The sequence below is a fragment of the Glycine max genome, chromosome 19 (assembly GCF_000004515.6).
Source record: "Glycine max cultivar Williams 82 chromosome 19, Glycine_max_v4.0, whole genome shotgun sequence".
Taxonomy (NCBI): domain Eukaryota; kingdom Viridiplantae; phylum Streptophyta; class Magnoliopsida; order Fabales; family Fabaceae; genus Glycine; species Glycine max.
In genome coordinates this window covers 31,279,672-31,296,333 of record NC_038255.2, presented here as the reverse complement: position 1 = coordinate 31,296,333, position 16,662 = coordinate 31,279,672, and the positions used below count along the sequence as shown (strand labels likewise).

Below are 16,662 nucleotides of genomic sequence, written 5' to 3'. Positions count from 1 at the left end.
AGAATGCAGTAAAATGGGAGAAGAATGCAGTAAATATAACCTCATGGAGAAGGTAAGGAAGGAGAGGAAAATTTCAAAATTGTGTAGATCTCACATCTTTACTGCACTACTTAATTCAAATAATTTTTGTCAGTTCCCTTCCCTTCCATTCCATTTCACACAACCAAACTCATTTGGGTTTTTGTCAAGAAACAAACGAATTTTGTTACATCATACTAACATCTTTTTGCAATTTACGGGCATAAGGAGTTAGACATTATATCAAGGCATTAATATCTTTCAGTTAGCTTGTAAACTATCAATGTGGTCCAACCTAAAGCCTCATCTCCATATGTCAATTGCCATAGATTCACACGTTTCCACCATTAATGAAAACACAAGCGTAAATTTTAACATATTACCACGTAGCAAGGATTCATTAGTAACTACGACACGGTTAGGCCAGAAGAAAACAGAAGAAATTGGAACACAAGAAATGAATCTGAATACAAAATAAACTTCAGGTTTAAGTACATTTAAACCTTAAAAAGAAAAAAAAATGCCTAACACCTCCAACAAATGCTTCAAATATAAAATAGCAGATCAATAGCCGCGCGGTACATGTACAAAACACTTTCCTGAAAATATGGGAAAGAGTATACAAAGAATACACTCGAACGTTTCTCGGGCAAATTTTGGCTTCTACCTAATTCGTGTATGTAAAATGAGAAAAAATTACAAAGAATACACTCGTACATTTCTCGGAAAGCCATGGAAAAAAGAAAAATCAAAAACACCAAAAGAAAATAGTTAATTAACTTCAGTTGTTCTATCCTTGCAGATCATATGCCACTCCTGTAGTACTGCTGCTTGAAGAGCTTGATGTTCAGCTTCCTCAGCAGTTAGTTTCGATAGAGTTGAAGGCCCCTTCTTTTTCTCATCTTCGCCATCTTTCTTTTCTTTATTTTTGTCATCTTCCTCCTCTTCATCTTCGTTGTCAGATTTTGGAGTCTTGGGTCGTGGTTGGGCCGCCTTTAACAAGGCTATCCTTTCCATTGATATGCGAAGCCTCTCGGCTGCAGCTACTTTCACTTCATCTTCAGGCATATACTCCACACCGCCATCAGTAAGGTCATCCAACCAGCCTTGAAGATCTGATCCAATCTCCTTGGTAATAGATGGATCGGATGCTCGAACCACAAACTTGCACAGCATGGTTGTAGTCTCATCACCCAAGTCCACATTTCTACTCACTTCACTTGCACCAAATATCATCATGCCCAAGAAGCCACCATGCCAAGTTTTAGCAGCATAACACATCTAGTCCGGTAAAGGGGGGAGAAAAAGTAAAGAATTAGTAAATTCATTCTATGCAACTAGATGCATATAACCCCTATTGTAGTCCTTGCTTTTTAGTTTTTATCCTATTTTACAATGGCTAAGTTTATCGTTCTTTAGGTACAAATTTACTGCTTCTGTCCAAGTAGAAACAGTCAGGTAAATGCATACAAGGGACAGATTGAATAGTACCACCACTAGATTTTAATAAAACAAGGGGATTCCGGGAATGAAACATAACAACTTAGTGCATGTTTGGATTGCCAGTAGCGGCAGTCCAACTTACGTTTTCAAAAGCATCAACTTTGATACTTCTGCAGTGAAACAACATGGGACTTTGTGCGGCCGCAGTTCTACAGCAAATACAAACATGCACTTATCCTTTACTATTTCAGACAGGCAGAGAAGATAATAAATACACACCTCAAACCCTGCCACCGTGCGGATTATATGTGAACAAACTATGTGGAATGGCTTGGAAGACAAGGATTTCAGTCCACTTAAGAAAGGAGATGCACCATACTGCTGAGCAGCAGTAGCCTTAAAGCCACTACCTTCATATGTATATGTGCCAGTATATTCTACGATAGCTGGCAAACTGGGCCACAGTCGGAAAAACTCAACAGGTGATATTTGGTGTGGCAAAAGAAGCTCAGTCAATGGAATTTTATATGGCTGACATCTCAAAATCACAGGTTCACCTAATTCGGGCCTTAGGCTTCTCTTCTGTCTCATGATTTGAGGATCCTCTTCGGCATAGTCACCTTCATAGTCTCCGACAGCACCACTACCATAGAATGGGTAATACAATACTTGAACCCAAAGAGCACATCTTTCAAAGTGGGAAACACCAACTGTCACACTGCACAACACTGGATCCTGAGAATGGAACAATATTATCAGGAACATGGATCCAGAATCTATTAACAGAAGAATGGTAAAGAACTGTTGTGTGAAGGAACAATGCAAAGCAAATAATTAGCATAAAATTTATAGTACAATCCAGCACAATTATCATAAAGTCCGAAGTTCCAAACTTCAAATTAACAAGTAATAGTACTCAAATGGTTGCCAACAGAGGAAGATACCACAAAAGTCATAATAAATTATATGTATGTGGTAACAAAATAACATTCATGGTCAGCATTAAAAAACTATGCTCAACAGGGGACAGCGTGAACTTATTTTATAAAAACTACAATTATGAGATAGAGAGGAGAGAAAAAACACTACACGGAAGAAGGTGGAAGTCCTCCAAAAAGGAAAAGTACAAAAATACTACTATTAGGATGGCTGTCATTTTATATAAATATTGGTTCTTGTTTTACGTTTACGTTTAATAGAACACCCTCTGGTTCCCATATCCTAACACATTTTTATGTTAAGCTGGCAACATTTTCAGGATGCAATGAAGGTGCTTGGTCTCTCAATGATTAAATTCACAAAATACAGACTACTCAAATCCTTTTGTAAAAAATTCCATTAACATCATTGCAACCCTTTTCCTAGTTTTTTTGTGCCTTTGTTTCACTTAATCACATTTCATGCCTGTTTCTCAAATGAGCACTATGTCCCAATCCAAACAAACCCCCTCATAAGTATTAATGTCAGTTTCCTTCTTTTTATCAAATTATAATTATAACAGTCAGCTGCAAGTTTCAACTAATTCAATTATTCTGGTGAACCTAGCTAATAGAGTCTGTTTGGCCCAGCTTTTTTTGAACTTATAAGTTACTTTTAAGCTAAAGTTAAAAAAATGAGCTTTAAAAATTAAGCTAAAGATGTTTTGTATATTTTTTTTATTTTTTTCTTATAAGTTAATTTTAAGTTAAAAGCTGTTTTGATATTTTTCATCTACAAGACAAGAAATAACAATGAAGCTCCATTTTAGTATCAAATCCCATAAGAGATATAAAGACTCTGCAAATTGTTTTTGTGAGTATATTTACATTATAGACTTTTAGAATCATAAAAAATAATTGGAATCAATTTTTTTTTAAAAAAAAATACAAAGTGCATGTTAGAGTGGTGACTATAGAATTAAATTTCTGAAATTTTGGTACATTATGAACTTAAACAAAAGTTCTAAATAATATTCATTAAATTTCATCTGGACAGAAGAATTCATTCTTGGGGAGTAAGAAACCAGAAATAGCACTGTCATGACCCCCTTGACTTTGCTTCATACACACTGAGTGTTGATTCTATTTTTTATTTGTTTTAATCTAAGTTTCATCTTCACTGAATTTGGGGATCGAAGAGAGGTTTTGAAGAAAAAGCTCCACACAAGTCAAAATTAAGTTCCTCCTAGTATCTTTTTAAAATGCTCCTTAATTTCAATTTTTCTTCTTGATAAAAAACTACTTTTTTTTTTCAAGAGCTTTTATTAAAAACTGTTTGGCCCAGTTTTTTTAGTTATAAGTAGAAATTAAGCCAAAACTAAGCTGGGCAAACACACACAAAATGTATTGTAGAGGTGTTAAAAGTCCACTAGGCCAGCCTATCTAGCCTGAAAATATTTCCATAGGTCCAAAAAATTGGGCTGGTGAATATGGTTGGCCCAAATCAAGTAGGTCGGGCTTAATTCATTTAAGTGTCAAAATAGGCCCAGCTGATCAGGCATTCCTTGACACCTGCCTAAAATCCAAGCATGATCCTACTCAGAAGTACAGACATAGCAATCTAAAGTCAAAACTGTCTTGGACATGTAATTTGTAAAACAAAAGGATGAAAAAATAGCTGGGAAGACACAAATGCAAAAAAAGCCATCTCAAATTGAAACAGAATATGCACTTTAGAGGAGAAGCAACCTGTGAAACAAGACCACGCAACTGCCGCACTGCTTGTGAAGAACCATCCATATAATATAATGCACCTGATAATCCCACACGCACATCCACCCGATTTAATTCAAGCTCAGTTAAGTTTAAGACCTGAAACATTTTCATTTATAATATATGAGAAACACTGAGATTAGGACAATAGCTGTTTAAAAATAAATGTGTCAAAAACAAATAATATACTTAATCATGTGTTTTAAACTTAATATATGACACTATTGAGCAATTCTGGCAATGCATTTTTTTTGGAAGGCATCTGGCAATGCATTTTAATTTCTTCAGTAATAGATAATAGATAAAAATCTAAGGTGTTAATCATTAATATCGTTTTTTTTAAGAAACCACAAATTAGGAAGCTACTGCATGCCAAAATATGATAATTAGCCTCATTTCATTGTATTGAGAATAGAAAGACTAGAGAAAGCTGAATAGATCTTTCTGTTATTGCATCAGTAAAATGTACAAAATGGGGACGAGCTTCTGTGTACACAATCTATTTATAATGCAGAAGCTATATCTAATGCTAGTGCCAGTGGTGACAGTTACCACTGTCATTGAGACAGTTGTAACTGTCTTACACCAGATAACGACTGACATTAAAACTAAAACACACAAGTATTAAAGAGAAAAGGTATTTCTCTTACACATTGGAACATTAGTTTTTGCAAAATTACATAGTTGTAATTATAGAAACGATAGTACATGAAAATGTTACAAGCAAAATCTAAATGACCGAGTATGAAAAAAAAGAAATAAGTCATAGAGGCATTAACCTTTAAATGCAGAGTGATCCTCCCATCACTTGAATCAGCTAAATGATAACCTTCAACATAGCAGGGATCACTGCTTCCAGTCAAAGTAATTGCATTTGGAGGAACCTTCAGTAAAGTAGAATCAACTCCTTTTGTGAGTAAAAGGGTTAGTTCACTGGGGTCAGGTCTCCATAACTCTAGAATAGCCTTGTGAACCAATCCTTCCAACTTTCTATCCTGAGCAGCAGATGCTTCATAAAACTGAACAGTTAATTTGTGGTGGCTAAATGGGTAATCCCCTCTAGCTTCTGTAACCCCTGCCCACCTGAGTATAATAATAATATAAAATAAAAATCACATATCAGACAAAGAATTCAAGTAATGATTTGATAAAGATTATGAACATTGTTAACATTGGAAATGGCCATTAGGCACCAATGTATTCTGAACAAGGAAGAAATTGGCAAGTTATAGAGACTGGGCATTGGCAAAAGAATCTGAATGGGTAGACTCTAATTGCAAAAGCAGGATTGCCCAATGTGAAGGAGAAAGAATTACAATCCTAGAATGTTCAATTCAAGCCTCTCAGGATCATGCAAAAATCCTGCCCTCTGGATTGTATAAATATCGCCTTTCTATTTACCAAAATTCCCTGATACCCCTCATTGACTCTCTCCATCTTTATACAACCTTCTCTCCAATTCTGTGATAACAAAATATTCCCTGTAGTCATTCCTTTTCTAATAGGAGGTCTAACAGCAAGTTTTTAAAAAACTAACATCTTTACAGCAGTAATTTTTTTACAATCATAACAAACTGGACCTTTAGCTAAAGGATAACTCGAGAAAAGAAGAATTAAGGAAACACATGAATAAGATAGGGACCAATGACAACATGAAAAACTAAATTAACAGTGCACAGCCAATAGTTATGAATATAAACTTGCACAATATTCACACCTACTGTCTTGATGACTTGTAGCATATTTGATTCTTTGCAATATCAAACGACATTGATGCTTGCTGACAGAATCAGCCAAAGGATTGTTCCTAAACTCTTCAAGCTCTTTGGTAAGTAACTGACCAGCCCTAGGGTGGCGTGATCCCAGCCGTTGAGCAGATATAAGAACTGCCTGTACATCTTGAACTCTATTTGTTGTTTCTGCAGTTGAATCGATATTGAAAAGAACCTTGTGAATATTTGATATAATGACATTAAGAGGATCATCTGGGTCGTCTGCTAGGAGCGGATCCAATCCTTCTATATCTATGTGCTCTGCAATAGCCCAAATAAGGCGGGCCAATATCCTTGGTGTATTGACCTGTTAAGTTCACAAACATTAACATGCAACATTCAAGCGTGTGAGAAAAATCCATCCATTTTAATTATATTTATACAAGTCTAACAAAGTTCAAGTGTTTAAGAAAACTAAATCATATATGAATTGATTTATAATAGTGACAAAAAAAAAAGGTGTAAAGTAACAAATGTACAAGGAGCCAGAAATAAATATTTCATAATTTCAATAGGCATCTTTAAATTTCACTGCCTAAGTATATATAATCATTATTGTTATATCACATATAGTTGCGTAATAGATAATTTCTGCTCATGTAAAATGTAGAAGACTTGTAAGATATCTTCAAACAAGGTAAGAGATAATTTAGTACACCATGGAGGTGAGTAACTGGCCCTTGACAGTGACAATTCACCTCCATCAACTACCATATTTCATTATTGATTTTAACAGAATTAAGATGGATGTCTTAATTGAGAGTAAAACAACTACAATGGAAAGCATAGGAAGTTTACATGCGAGGTAAAGTTGAAGGGTTTTCCTTGGAAATTTAAGCTTCAAAAAATATTTCAATAATAATAAAAATCACAATTTGGAAGATATGGTTCACATACATGCAATTGTCAGAATAAGAAATTTTATTGAATTTAAGATATAAAAGTTTGAGTACCTCGCGTAAGTCCTTCACAAGTTCACGTTGCAAGTTTTGCAATCTTGTTTCATTCAAAATTTGGTCCTGAGAAGCTCCATCTTTGACTCTTTTTACACCACCCCGGGTATCATATATGTAACATAGCCTAACAAGCAACTTCAAGTAGCAGTCAATTGCGTAGGTGCGGCCGTCACAATCCCATTTAACACAAGGCCGACAAACTTCCACTACTTCCAAAGCAGGTTCAGTCCAGTTTAATGCACCATAACCAGTTCCATATGCCAAAGCTCCAATGACCCTGCTCTCCATGCCCGTGTTTTTTTGTTCAGGCAATGGAAGAGACAGCTGAAAGCAACTTTCCACCAGCGACGCAACTAACTCCTCCCTAAATATACTTTTACTTGTAATGCTATTAAGATCATCATTCACTCTGGCATCCTCAAAAAGGGAAGCTATATCCGTTCCGGGAAGAGGTTTTTGCCCTCTTCGTACACTTTCCTTGGCAAATAGATGTACACAAAGAGCCGTTCTACATATACATGCTAGAGCATACATTCGATCTGATTCTGCTCTTAGGTTTTTCACCATTAAAAGTAACCTCTTGAACAGTGATACCTACAAGCAGCCATTTATACATAATAAGCACTGCTATATCAAGCACAACCAACTTTGCCCAGCCAAACATCCAATGCTACATTAATACAATCTAGTATCGTACAAGATACAGAACAAGCACATTTTAACCACAAGATTGTGTAACAACAATCAACCCTAAAGTCTAGGAATTCGAATGCTCCGTCTTCACTAGTGAAAAATATTTGGGTTAGACTAGTGAAATTTTAATGCTATTCATAATTCAACGGAAAATCAACTACCGCTTAAAACATTAGGATAAGCATTAGACTACCGAGGATAAGCACAAGAACAATCAAACTTTTATAGAAACTCTCTCATCTAACTTCTCCAAAATCTGAGGTGTAGAAATTGATTTTAACTTCTAGAAGAAGTTCCATTCATTTTACTTTGTATTCTTCTTCTAAAAGTGTTTATAGAGAAGTTTATCTAAACATAACAAGAACAGTGAACCTTTGATGCTATTAATAGTTCATATGCTAAAGTCTAGAAATTCGAAGGTTTGATCTTACTAGTGAAGTTTATCCAAGCAAAGTCAGACTGTGAAATTCTAATGCTATCCATAATTCATACATAGGCTAAAAAGTCTAGAAATTCAAAGGCTTCATCTACTAGTGAAAGATATTTGGGTTAGACTAGTAAAATTTCGAAGCTATTCATAACTCATGGGCCAACAAACTATCATTTAAAACAATCTAGGATAAGCGTTACACGACCGAGGATAACAATTAACCTAATCATGAATTCATGGATGTGAATAAATAAATAAGACTAGGGGCATCCCCACCTGCATGTGAAGATCAAGGAGATGCAAATTGGTGACAACAGCCCTAACAATGCTCTCCCTGGCAGAAGCAAACTCCTGCCTATCCCACAGCGTCAGAATAGCAATGATCGATTGTGAGGCCCATTCAGGCTTCCCTCCAGGCACATCAGCCAGATACAACATATTGATCCCAACCTCGTAGATCAACGCCGGCTCCAACGACGAAACAAGGAACGGAGCCAGGTGAGTGAGCACATCAGAAACCCCCACCAGCTTCTCCGCGTGGGAATCAACCTCAGCATCCGCATTGGATGCAGAGGTAGAGGAAGCCTTGGAGAGTTTTCTAATGACCTCGACGCCACCGGAGGCCACGGCCTTGACGGAGTATACGACGGGGAACACGGTGGCGCGGAAATTCTCGACGGGGAGGATCAAGGAGCGCGCCATGAGGGCGCGGCGCTTCCGCCACACGAAGTCCACCATGGAGGAGACCCAGTTGGAGCGGATCGCGAGGGAGTTTTCGGAATCGACGAGCTTATCGCCGGCAAGCTTGCTCATGCGTTTGGAGCTGAATTCCTGGAAGAGGCGCCCCACGGATTCGAATGCGACCTTGGAGACGGCGTCGGAGCGGTCGAGCATGTTGGAGCCGACGCGGGCCCACCAGGCAGAGACGCGGTCGAGGAGGTTGACGTTGTTTTCGCAGAGGGTAACGAGATCGTCGCGGGCGAGGACGCAGCCTAGGGTTTCGGTGGCCGAGAAGCGGAGGGAGTCGCTGGGGGAGTCGAAGCAGTCGGAGATTTCCTTGTTGCAGTCGGAGATGAGCTTGGAGAGGCGGTAGGAGGGGATGGCGGCAAGGATGGAGACGGCGGCGGCAGCGACGTCGGGGTCGGGGAAGTGGAGGTCGGTGCGGATGCCGCCGCAGACGGTGTCCCAGAGATCGGGAGTGAGGCGGGTGGAGCGGATGAGGTCGAAGGCGAGCTTCTTGCAGACGGCGGAGGCGGGAGCGGCGACGATCTCCTCGACGGCGGTCTTGGCGATGACGGCGATGTCGCGACCCGCGGCAGACTGCTGGAGGGCCTGGAGTAGGGCGCCGGACTGGCGGAGGGCGTCGTTGGAGCGGAGGTCGGCTTGGATCTGGGCGAAGAGGATGTCCATTGTATTGTTTGGTGTTGATGGGTTCAGAGTTAAGAGTTCAGAATTTGGGAAGTGGAAATGGGAGTGGGATTTGGAGGGGGTGTAGTGGAATCATGATTGGTTGTGAGATTTTGCTGTTAGTTGCAATATAGTAATGGAAGTGCGGTGGTGGAGTTCGCAGTGGTTGGTTAGAGGCTCTCAGCAATGGCACTGGCGGGATCAGGAACACTCCGAGATCAAAGATGGAACATGGAAAGGAATAATAAATATAGTTGATTTGGAATAAACTGTAAGTTTAGTTAATCATTTATAATAACTAGTTTATACCTGTGCTAACTTTCGTATTACTCCACATACTTTAAAAAAAAAAAAGGATTTCCTTGTGTTCTTGCATATAATATTTTTACTAAAATATAGAAATAATTACTTATCACTTTTTTTTTTCTAAATTGGATTCCTAATTTTTAAAGATTTTAAGATGGTTTTCTTATTTATTTAATTGATGACAAATTAGTGATTTAAAAAATTTGACCATTTTTAATTTTCCAACACAATGTTCCAACCTTTGATTGATCCATTTAAGACCATAAACTTATCCTATTATATTTACCTATATGAAAACTATATGAACCAACTAATGTTTGAAACTAAAGATCATAAATGAAAAAATGAGTATAATAAGCAATAAGAAAAGAATGTAACATTAGTTTTTTTAAGGTTTCAATTATGCTTGAGATTAACTTTTTATATATTTTTTCATATTGTTTATGTCTCTTTTTGGACCAAACATTAATTAAATTTCACAATTTTTATGTAAATAAATTTAATAGGACAAAATTTACGTCTTGAATAAATATAAAATAAAAATGTTCAAAATTGTGCCAAAAAATTAAAATGAATAATTTTTCAAAAGAATTAAATTGTTATGAATAAAATAAATAAGAGAACCATTTAAAAACTTCTAAAAGTTACCAGATCAATTCAAAACAAAAAAAATTAAGGTATCATTTGTATATTTTAGCTTTTTAGAGATCTTTTTAAAAAAAATTATAAAACAGCTTTTTATACTTTAGTCCAAATATTTACATTGTATGACATGTTTTCATATCATTAAAAATTAGCTTAAAATTTTTAATTATTTAAATTAGAAGGTCTATCATTTTTAAAATATGCACTTTTTAGTCTCTTAAATTTATAAAATACATTTTTTTAGTTCTTCCTCCAATAAAAAATTTCACAAATTGTGTATGTAATCCTAAAAATTCAGTTAAGAGGAACTAAAAAAATTATTTTACAAATTTAAAGTACTAAAAAAATCAAATTTTAATTTAAGGGACTAAAAAAGTGATTAAACCACTACTAAAAAATACTTTTTTATGACACACCTTCGACGACGGTTTCTACAAAACCGTCTTTGTATATAAAGCGGAGACAATTTTGTAAATATAAGATTTTTCAATGAAATGGTAGTTTTCAAAGACGATTTAGTGAAAACTGTCTAAAATGATATTTTTTTAAGACGATTTTGCGAAAAACGTTGTGGAAGGATGAAAGACTTTTTGTTGACTGTGACCTTTGGAGTTCAGGTCGCACAAGTCACACAAGGGTCTAGATAAATTGAAGAAATGCTTCCATCTTCTCTGTATTAATTTGTTTCAACTCTACCTAGCCATCATCAACATGTCATCACCAAACAACTCGGTCCCTCAGCCCCACGTGTCGCTCCTTCTCCTGCGCCTCGATGTCATCGCTCGCCTCCTCGTCCTAGAGCTCCTCCTCGGTTGTCACGATCACTCTGTCGTGATCCAAGAGACGGATACATGTGAGCTGGAGGAGCATTGCACCAAATGGACCTACTCGAAGTCGGTGGTAGCACTTGACATGACATGGAACATGGCATTCATGGTGGTCTTGGCGATTATGGTTGACGAGGATGATGTTGGAACCTTCGAGAGTTCCTCTTCCTCCGGGTTTGTTCAATTTTATTTCAGTTCAATTCAATTGCTCAATTTTGATTATAAGTAAACTCGCCAATTTGTTAATGTCTGCATCTTACATGTACTTCAACAAAGGATCTAGAATATGAGTTATTTGTATACTGTATAGTTACACTGGGACTATTTTCTTATGTTGTAAAATCATTGTTCTACTCCCTGTTTCTTCTTGTGTATTCCCTTAATGAAACCATCAATATCGACTTTATAAGTATCTTGATATTCTTTTAAACTATTTGGTGTCAATTCATAATTTATGTGTTTACTGAAGAATAAAGTTGTTTTGTTTTGTAAAATAAAGTTTTACATTACAATTTCCCATTTATACAATAATATGAGGATTTCATTTTTTAAGTGGAAGTCTAGATTTTATCTCTGCTGAAATTCTAATGCTATTATGTGATTCTTTAGGAAGGAATTTCTTGTGAATTGATTTATCTGAAGACACTAATTCCTTGGGATAAGGAAACAATAGAGGCCTCGGTTAACAAGACAAGAAGATTGCTTGTAAGTAAACATTATACAGTTTATAGACTAATACTATAACCTATTTGGTATCACCTTACATGATGAATTGAATGTACTTTGTATAGGTTAGTCATGAAGCTCCTATAACTAGAGGTTTTGGTGCTAAAATCTCAGCTTCCATTGTTGAGTGTTGCTTCTCAAGGGTATGCTTAGCCTTTTATTGCTATTTCCACCACATTGTATCCCTTATAATTAAATAAACAAATGTATATTTTATATATATTGTGAGGACTTTCTAATATGGCATTACATATAAAAGGATTTTTTTTCCTTAGGGTGAAGGGACAGTTTTGAAATTGAGTCATTAATTTGAATGATTCAGTACCATGTGCCTATAAAAATGGGGTTACAAGAGCGTACAAGTGTAAGCTTAGCCCATAGGATTATTCTTGTCTATAGATTTTCCTTTCTAATTCTACCTACAAAAAAGGGTGATGTTCATCTATGTGAATTGATTGATATGCAAAAACTATGTATGTGGGAGAAGACGTTGTATCATGGAGTCAATGTATAAAGTTTTATTTTGCTTCCTCTTAAGTAGGGGTGAGAATAGGCCAAGCCGGCCTATAGGGGTTTACGCTCTGTCCTACATAAAGCCTGACCTGGACTGACCTATTTAATAAAAAGGTTAGACTCAGACTTTTTTAAAAGCCTATTAAATTAAATAGACCAGGCTTAGGCTTATTAAAAAGCCTTATAAGCCTAATAGGCCTATATATATATATATATATATATATATATACTTATACTTATATTATTTTGTTGGGTACCAATATATATGTGTCATTGCATTGAATAGAACACACGGTATAATTAATATATTTTTTTTGAAACTAACAGACTTTGATTAGACACTACTGCTCCATAACTTCCATTCCTATAATCAAGTAAGACTTTAATTACAATTTAAGTGGTGTGAGTCATGTGCTGACTGCCATTTCATTCTTTTTACTAGTTTTAAGAGATTCAATTCATTCCCTTTATATTTCTCATTATTTTTATTTGCTTATTTTCCTATTCCTTTTAACGTTTCCTTTTTCTTACTATGTTTCTCTCTGTTGAAGTAAAATAGAGAACACAACTAACAAAAATTGCAGAGCAAACAAAAATGGTATCCTTTTCACTTCAAGTTTTGATAGAGGTAAAACTTCAAAACCTTACCATTTTTTTCTTTCATCTTCTTGTTCCTTTAACAAGTTTCATTATAAGTCTTGATTTAGGCATGTTCATGTTGGTTTTTTGTTACTTGGTGATATATGATTTCTATCAATACTTTTTTGCATGTCATTATAACTATTATATTTAGATAGCTTTTTCATAATTTTAATGTTTCCTCTTGTTGTTTTCCTATGTTGTGTCATGTTTTAATTCATATTTTTAATATGTTTAGCAGATGTCTTCTCCCTTGGAAATTAGTGAACCAATAGCATCCACTCATACAAATGATAATGAGGTGAATGTACAAGTTCTTGCAAATTCAACTCAAGTAGAAGCTAACAATCAAGAAAATGAACATGAAGAACCAGTTGTCGGGAGAAAGAGGGAAAAAACTTCAGTTGTTTGAAATGATTTTGATGAAATGGAAATCTCCCCTGGGTGAAGAAAGTTGTTTGCAGATACTGCAAAAGTAAATTTGCTACTAGTGGAACTGGGTCAAGTACTACCCATTTGAAAAGACATTCCAAAAGTTGCATTCAAAAGAAGGCTAAAACAACTGCTGAAAGTAGACAACCTACCATTCCATTCCAGCCTTCAAATTCAAATAACCCTTTTATGATTCCCGGTGTTAGATACTCTAACGAAAAGATGAGGGAAATAATTGTAACTGCTATCATGATTCATGAATATCCTTTTAGTGTTGTTGAGGATTCTATTTGGATGTGGGCCTTCCAATATGCAAGCCCTAATTTTCATAAGGTTACTCATAAAATTGCAAGAAATGATTGTTTGACACTGTTTGAGATGGAGAAGAAAACATTGAACTAATTGTTAGAAAGTGTGAGCAATATCAGTTTAACTACAGATATGTGGAAATCTAGCCATCAAGTAGTTGAATATACGGTTATTACTGGACATTTCATTGGCGCGGGATGGAATCTTCAAAAAAGAGTTTTAAGTTTTGTGAAAGTGCCTACTCCAAGGCGTGGTATTGATGTTGCTGATGCTATTTTTAAGTGTTTGAAAACTTGGGGGATTGAAAATAAAGTTTTTCAATATCTGTGGATAATGCTTCTTACAATGACTCATGCATAAGATGTCTCAAAGAGAATATATCTCTAAGTAGTAAGTTATTCCTAGGTGGCTCTTTGTTTCATGTTAGATGTTGTGCTCACATATTGAATTTGTTAGTGCAAGATGGCCTTAGTACAATTAAGGATATCATTTTCAATATTCGTGAAAGTGTCAAATATATTAACCACAACGATGCAAGACTAAAGGCATTTTGTGATGTTGTTGAGCAAAAACGCTTGAAAGAAAGGAAACTTGTTATTGATTGTCCAACAAGATGGAATTCAACCTTTAATAATGTCAAATATATTAACCACAATAATGCAAGACTAAAGGCATTTTGTGATGTTGTTGAGCAAAAATGCTTGAAAGAAAGGAAACTTGTTATTGATTGTCCAACAAGATGGAATTCAACCTTTAATATGTTGTCAACTGCTTTGAAATTTAAAACTGCATTTGCTTCTTACAAAGAAAGAGAGCCTCACTATAATTATGCATCTTCACTTGAGGATTGGAATCAAGTTGAGAAAGTTTGTAAGCTGCTGGAAGTTTTTAATCTTGCTACTTATGTCATCTCAGGTACAATAACAAATTTTATTTTTTTGGTATTTTATTAGATCACTTTGTTATCCCTAAAAGTCTTTAATATAACTATTATTTAAACGCGGGTAGTGAATATAACTATTATTTAAACAAATACTTGATAAGGAGATTGAAGATGAAGATTTCTTCATGAGGGAGATGGTAGGTCCAATGAAGAAAAAGTTTGACAAATATTGAGGGGAATGTAATATGTTGATGGCTATCGCAAGTGTTTTGGATCCTAGGTGCAAATTTCATACGGTGAGTATATGTTTTCCCTTGATATATTCTAAAGAAGTTGCTAATGAGAATATAAAGAAGGTGAAAAGTTCATTTGAAGAATTGTATGATGAGTATGTAGGTCTATGTTTACAAGAGTCTACATCTAGTGTTGTTAATTTGGATGATAATATTTCATCATCCTCCCAATTGAATACTTCAGTTGTCACTGGTTTTGACGAAATTATGAGCATGCTACGTGAAAAAGGAAGTTGTTTCTCCTATAAAATCAGACTTGCAAGATTATCTTGATGAAGGTATTTATGTTCCTAACACTAATTCCTTTAGTGCTTTGGACTGGTGGATGAACAATAGCATGAAATATAAGATATTGTCTAAGATGGTTGTTGATATACTAGCTATTCCAATTTCAAGTGTGACATCAGAGTCCACATTTAGTGCTGGAATTAGAGTAATTGATGAATTTTGCTCTAAATTAAACGAAGAATCTGTTGAAGCTCTAATTTGTGGTGGAGATTGGTTTAGTCAGAAATATAATGTGAAGAAAAAATCAAAGGTTAATATTACTTATTATAATTTTTATAAGTAATATTTAATCATTTTTAGCAACTTGTTCATTTATATATGTAGTGTTTTTCAGCCCAGTAACTAACATATATGTATTTTTCTTCTTATTTTGAAGGCTGGAAAAGAAGAGATACAAATCACATTGAAGTTTTGATTGTCTTGTCTGGTTAGAAAGCTTGCATGCTGCATTGAAATTCTTATGGTGGTGATTGTGTATATGATCTGGAGGAGCTAATGATGAAATGACGTTATTATTAATTTTATTGGTAGATATTACATGTACCTGTTCAAATGGAATGGTTTGTAATAGTTAATATGTTGGTTTGATAGACTTGGATGATGCTACCTCAAGTATGAGGTTCTCTTTTGTTTTGGATGATTTTATATCATCTGGTGATTTTAGTTTATATTATTAATATATTTGTAGGACTACCAACTAAATAATTAAGCCAAATTACATATTAAGGCCTTGTTTAGCCTATTATAGAAGGTGTATTATTTTTTTTTTGGTAAAAATAATTATCAAAGGAATATTAAAGGTTTAATGTGAAGGAGACTTTTAAAAAGGCTATCAGACCAGACTAGACTTTTAAAAAGGTTAGGGCCGAGTCAAAATATAAAAGTGTTTGATAGGCCATAGACCAGACTCAAGCCTAAAAATTTCATCATAGGGTAGACTCAGACCTTTTAAAGCTTGACCTGCCTGACCTATTCCCACCCTTACTCTTAAGTATGTTAAATCTATATTGTTACTTTTTTTAATTAAAATCGATACTAATTTTTATGTTTGTATACATGAAGATGTTGTATAATTTAAATTTCACCAAATGTTTCCAAGGAGAAATTACCAAGATTGGCAGCATTAAAGGCTTCTGGGACCAATACATATGCCTTAGTATCATCTCCCATGGCATGGCATCCTTCAATAATATATGTTTTAACTTCTGCTTTCACTAATTATCTCTGACTTGAGCTATGTAGAGTTAGCTATGGCGGATCTTTCTTTCTCATTTACTACTTTTGACTAGTTTAATTTTTGAAATTTTGCTGTCTGATGTGGCTGGAGAACTGTTGAAGCCAGTTGTTGAGGATGGGGGTATAATAATTTCTATGACCTATTACAAAAATGCA

The 16,662-nt window shown here is 35.3% G+C and overlaps 1 protein-coding gene across 1 annotated transcript; it reads right to left on the bottom strand.

Annotated features, from left to right (window-relative positions):
- Positions 1–603: 603 nt before the first annotated feature.
- Positions 604–9,666, bottom strand: LOC100781324 (protein TPLATE). The gene is made up of 7 exons (XM_003553865.5): positions 8,279–9,666; positions 6,877–7,473; positions 5,869–6,230; positions 4,931–5,234; positions 4,128–4,250; positions 1,741–2,196; positions 604–1,299 (listed from the first exon to the last, which is right to left on the bottom strand). The coding sequence occupies exons 1-7, from the start codon at positions 9,410–9,412 to the stop codon at positions 790–792; spliced, it is 3,486 nt and encodes a 1,161-aa protein (XP_003553913.1). The 5' UTR covers positions 9,413–9,666; the 3' UTR covers positions 604–789.
- Between the last annotated feature and the right edge of the window lie 6,996 nt (positions 9,667–16,662).

What these genes read in the sequence shown, in the direction of transcription:
- LOC100781324 (XM_003553865.5), bottom strand. Translation starts at nt 9,412, where the DNA reads ATGGACATCCTCTTCGCCCAGATCCAAGCCGACCTCCGCTCCAACGAC. An exon ending in TCCTTGATCTTCACATGCAG is followed by an intron (nt 7,474 to 8,278) that starts GTGGGGATGCCC and finishes GGCTGCTTGTAG; the next exon opens with GTATCACTGTTCAAGAGGTT. An exon ending in TGCGTGGTCTTGTTTCACAG is followed by an intron (nt 2,197 to 4,127) that starts GTTGCTTCTCCT and finishes TTCCATTCTCAG; the next exon opens with GATCCAGTGTTGTGCAGTGT.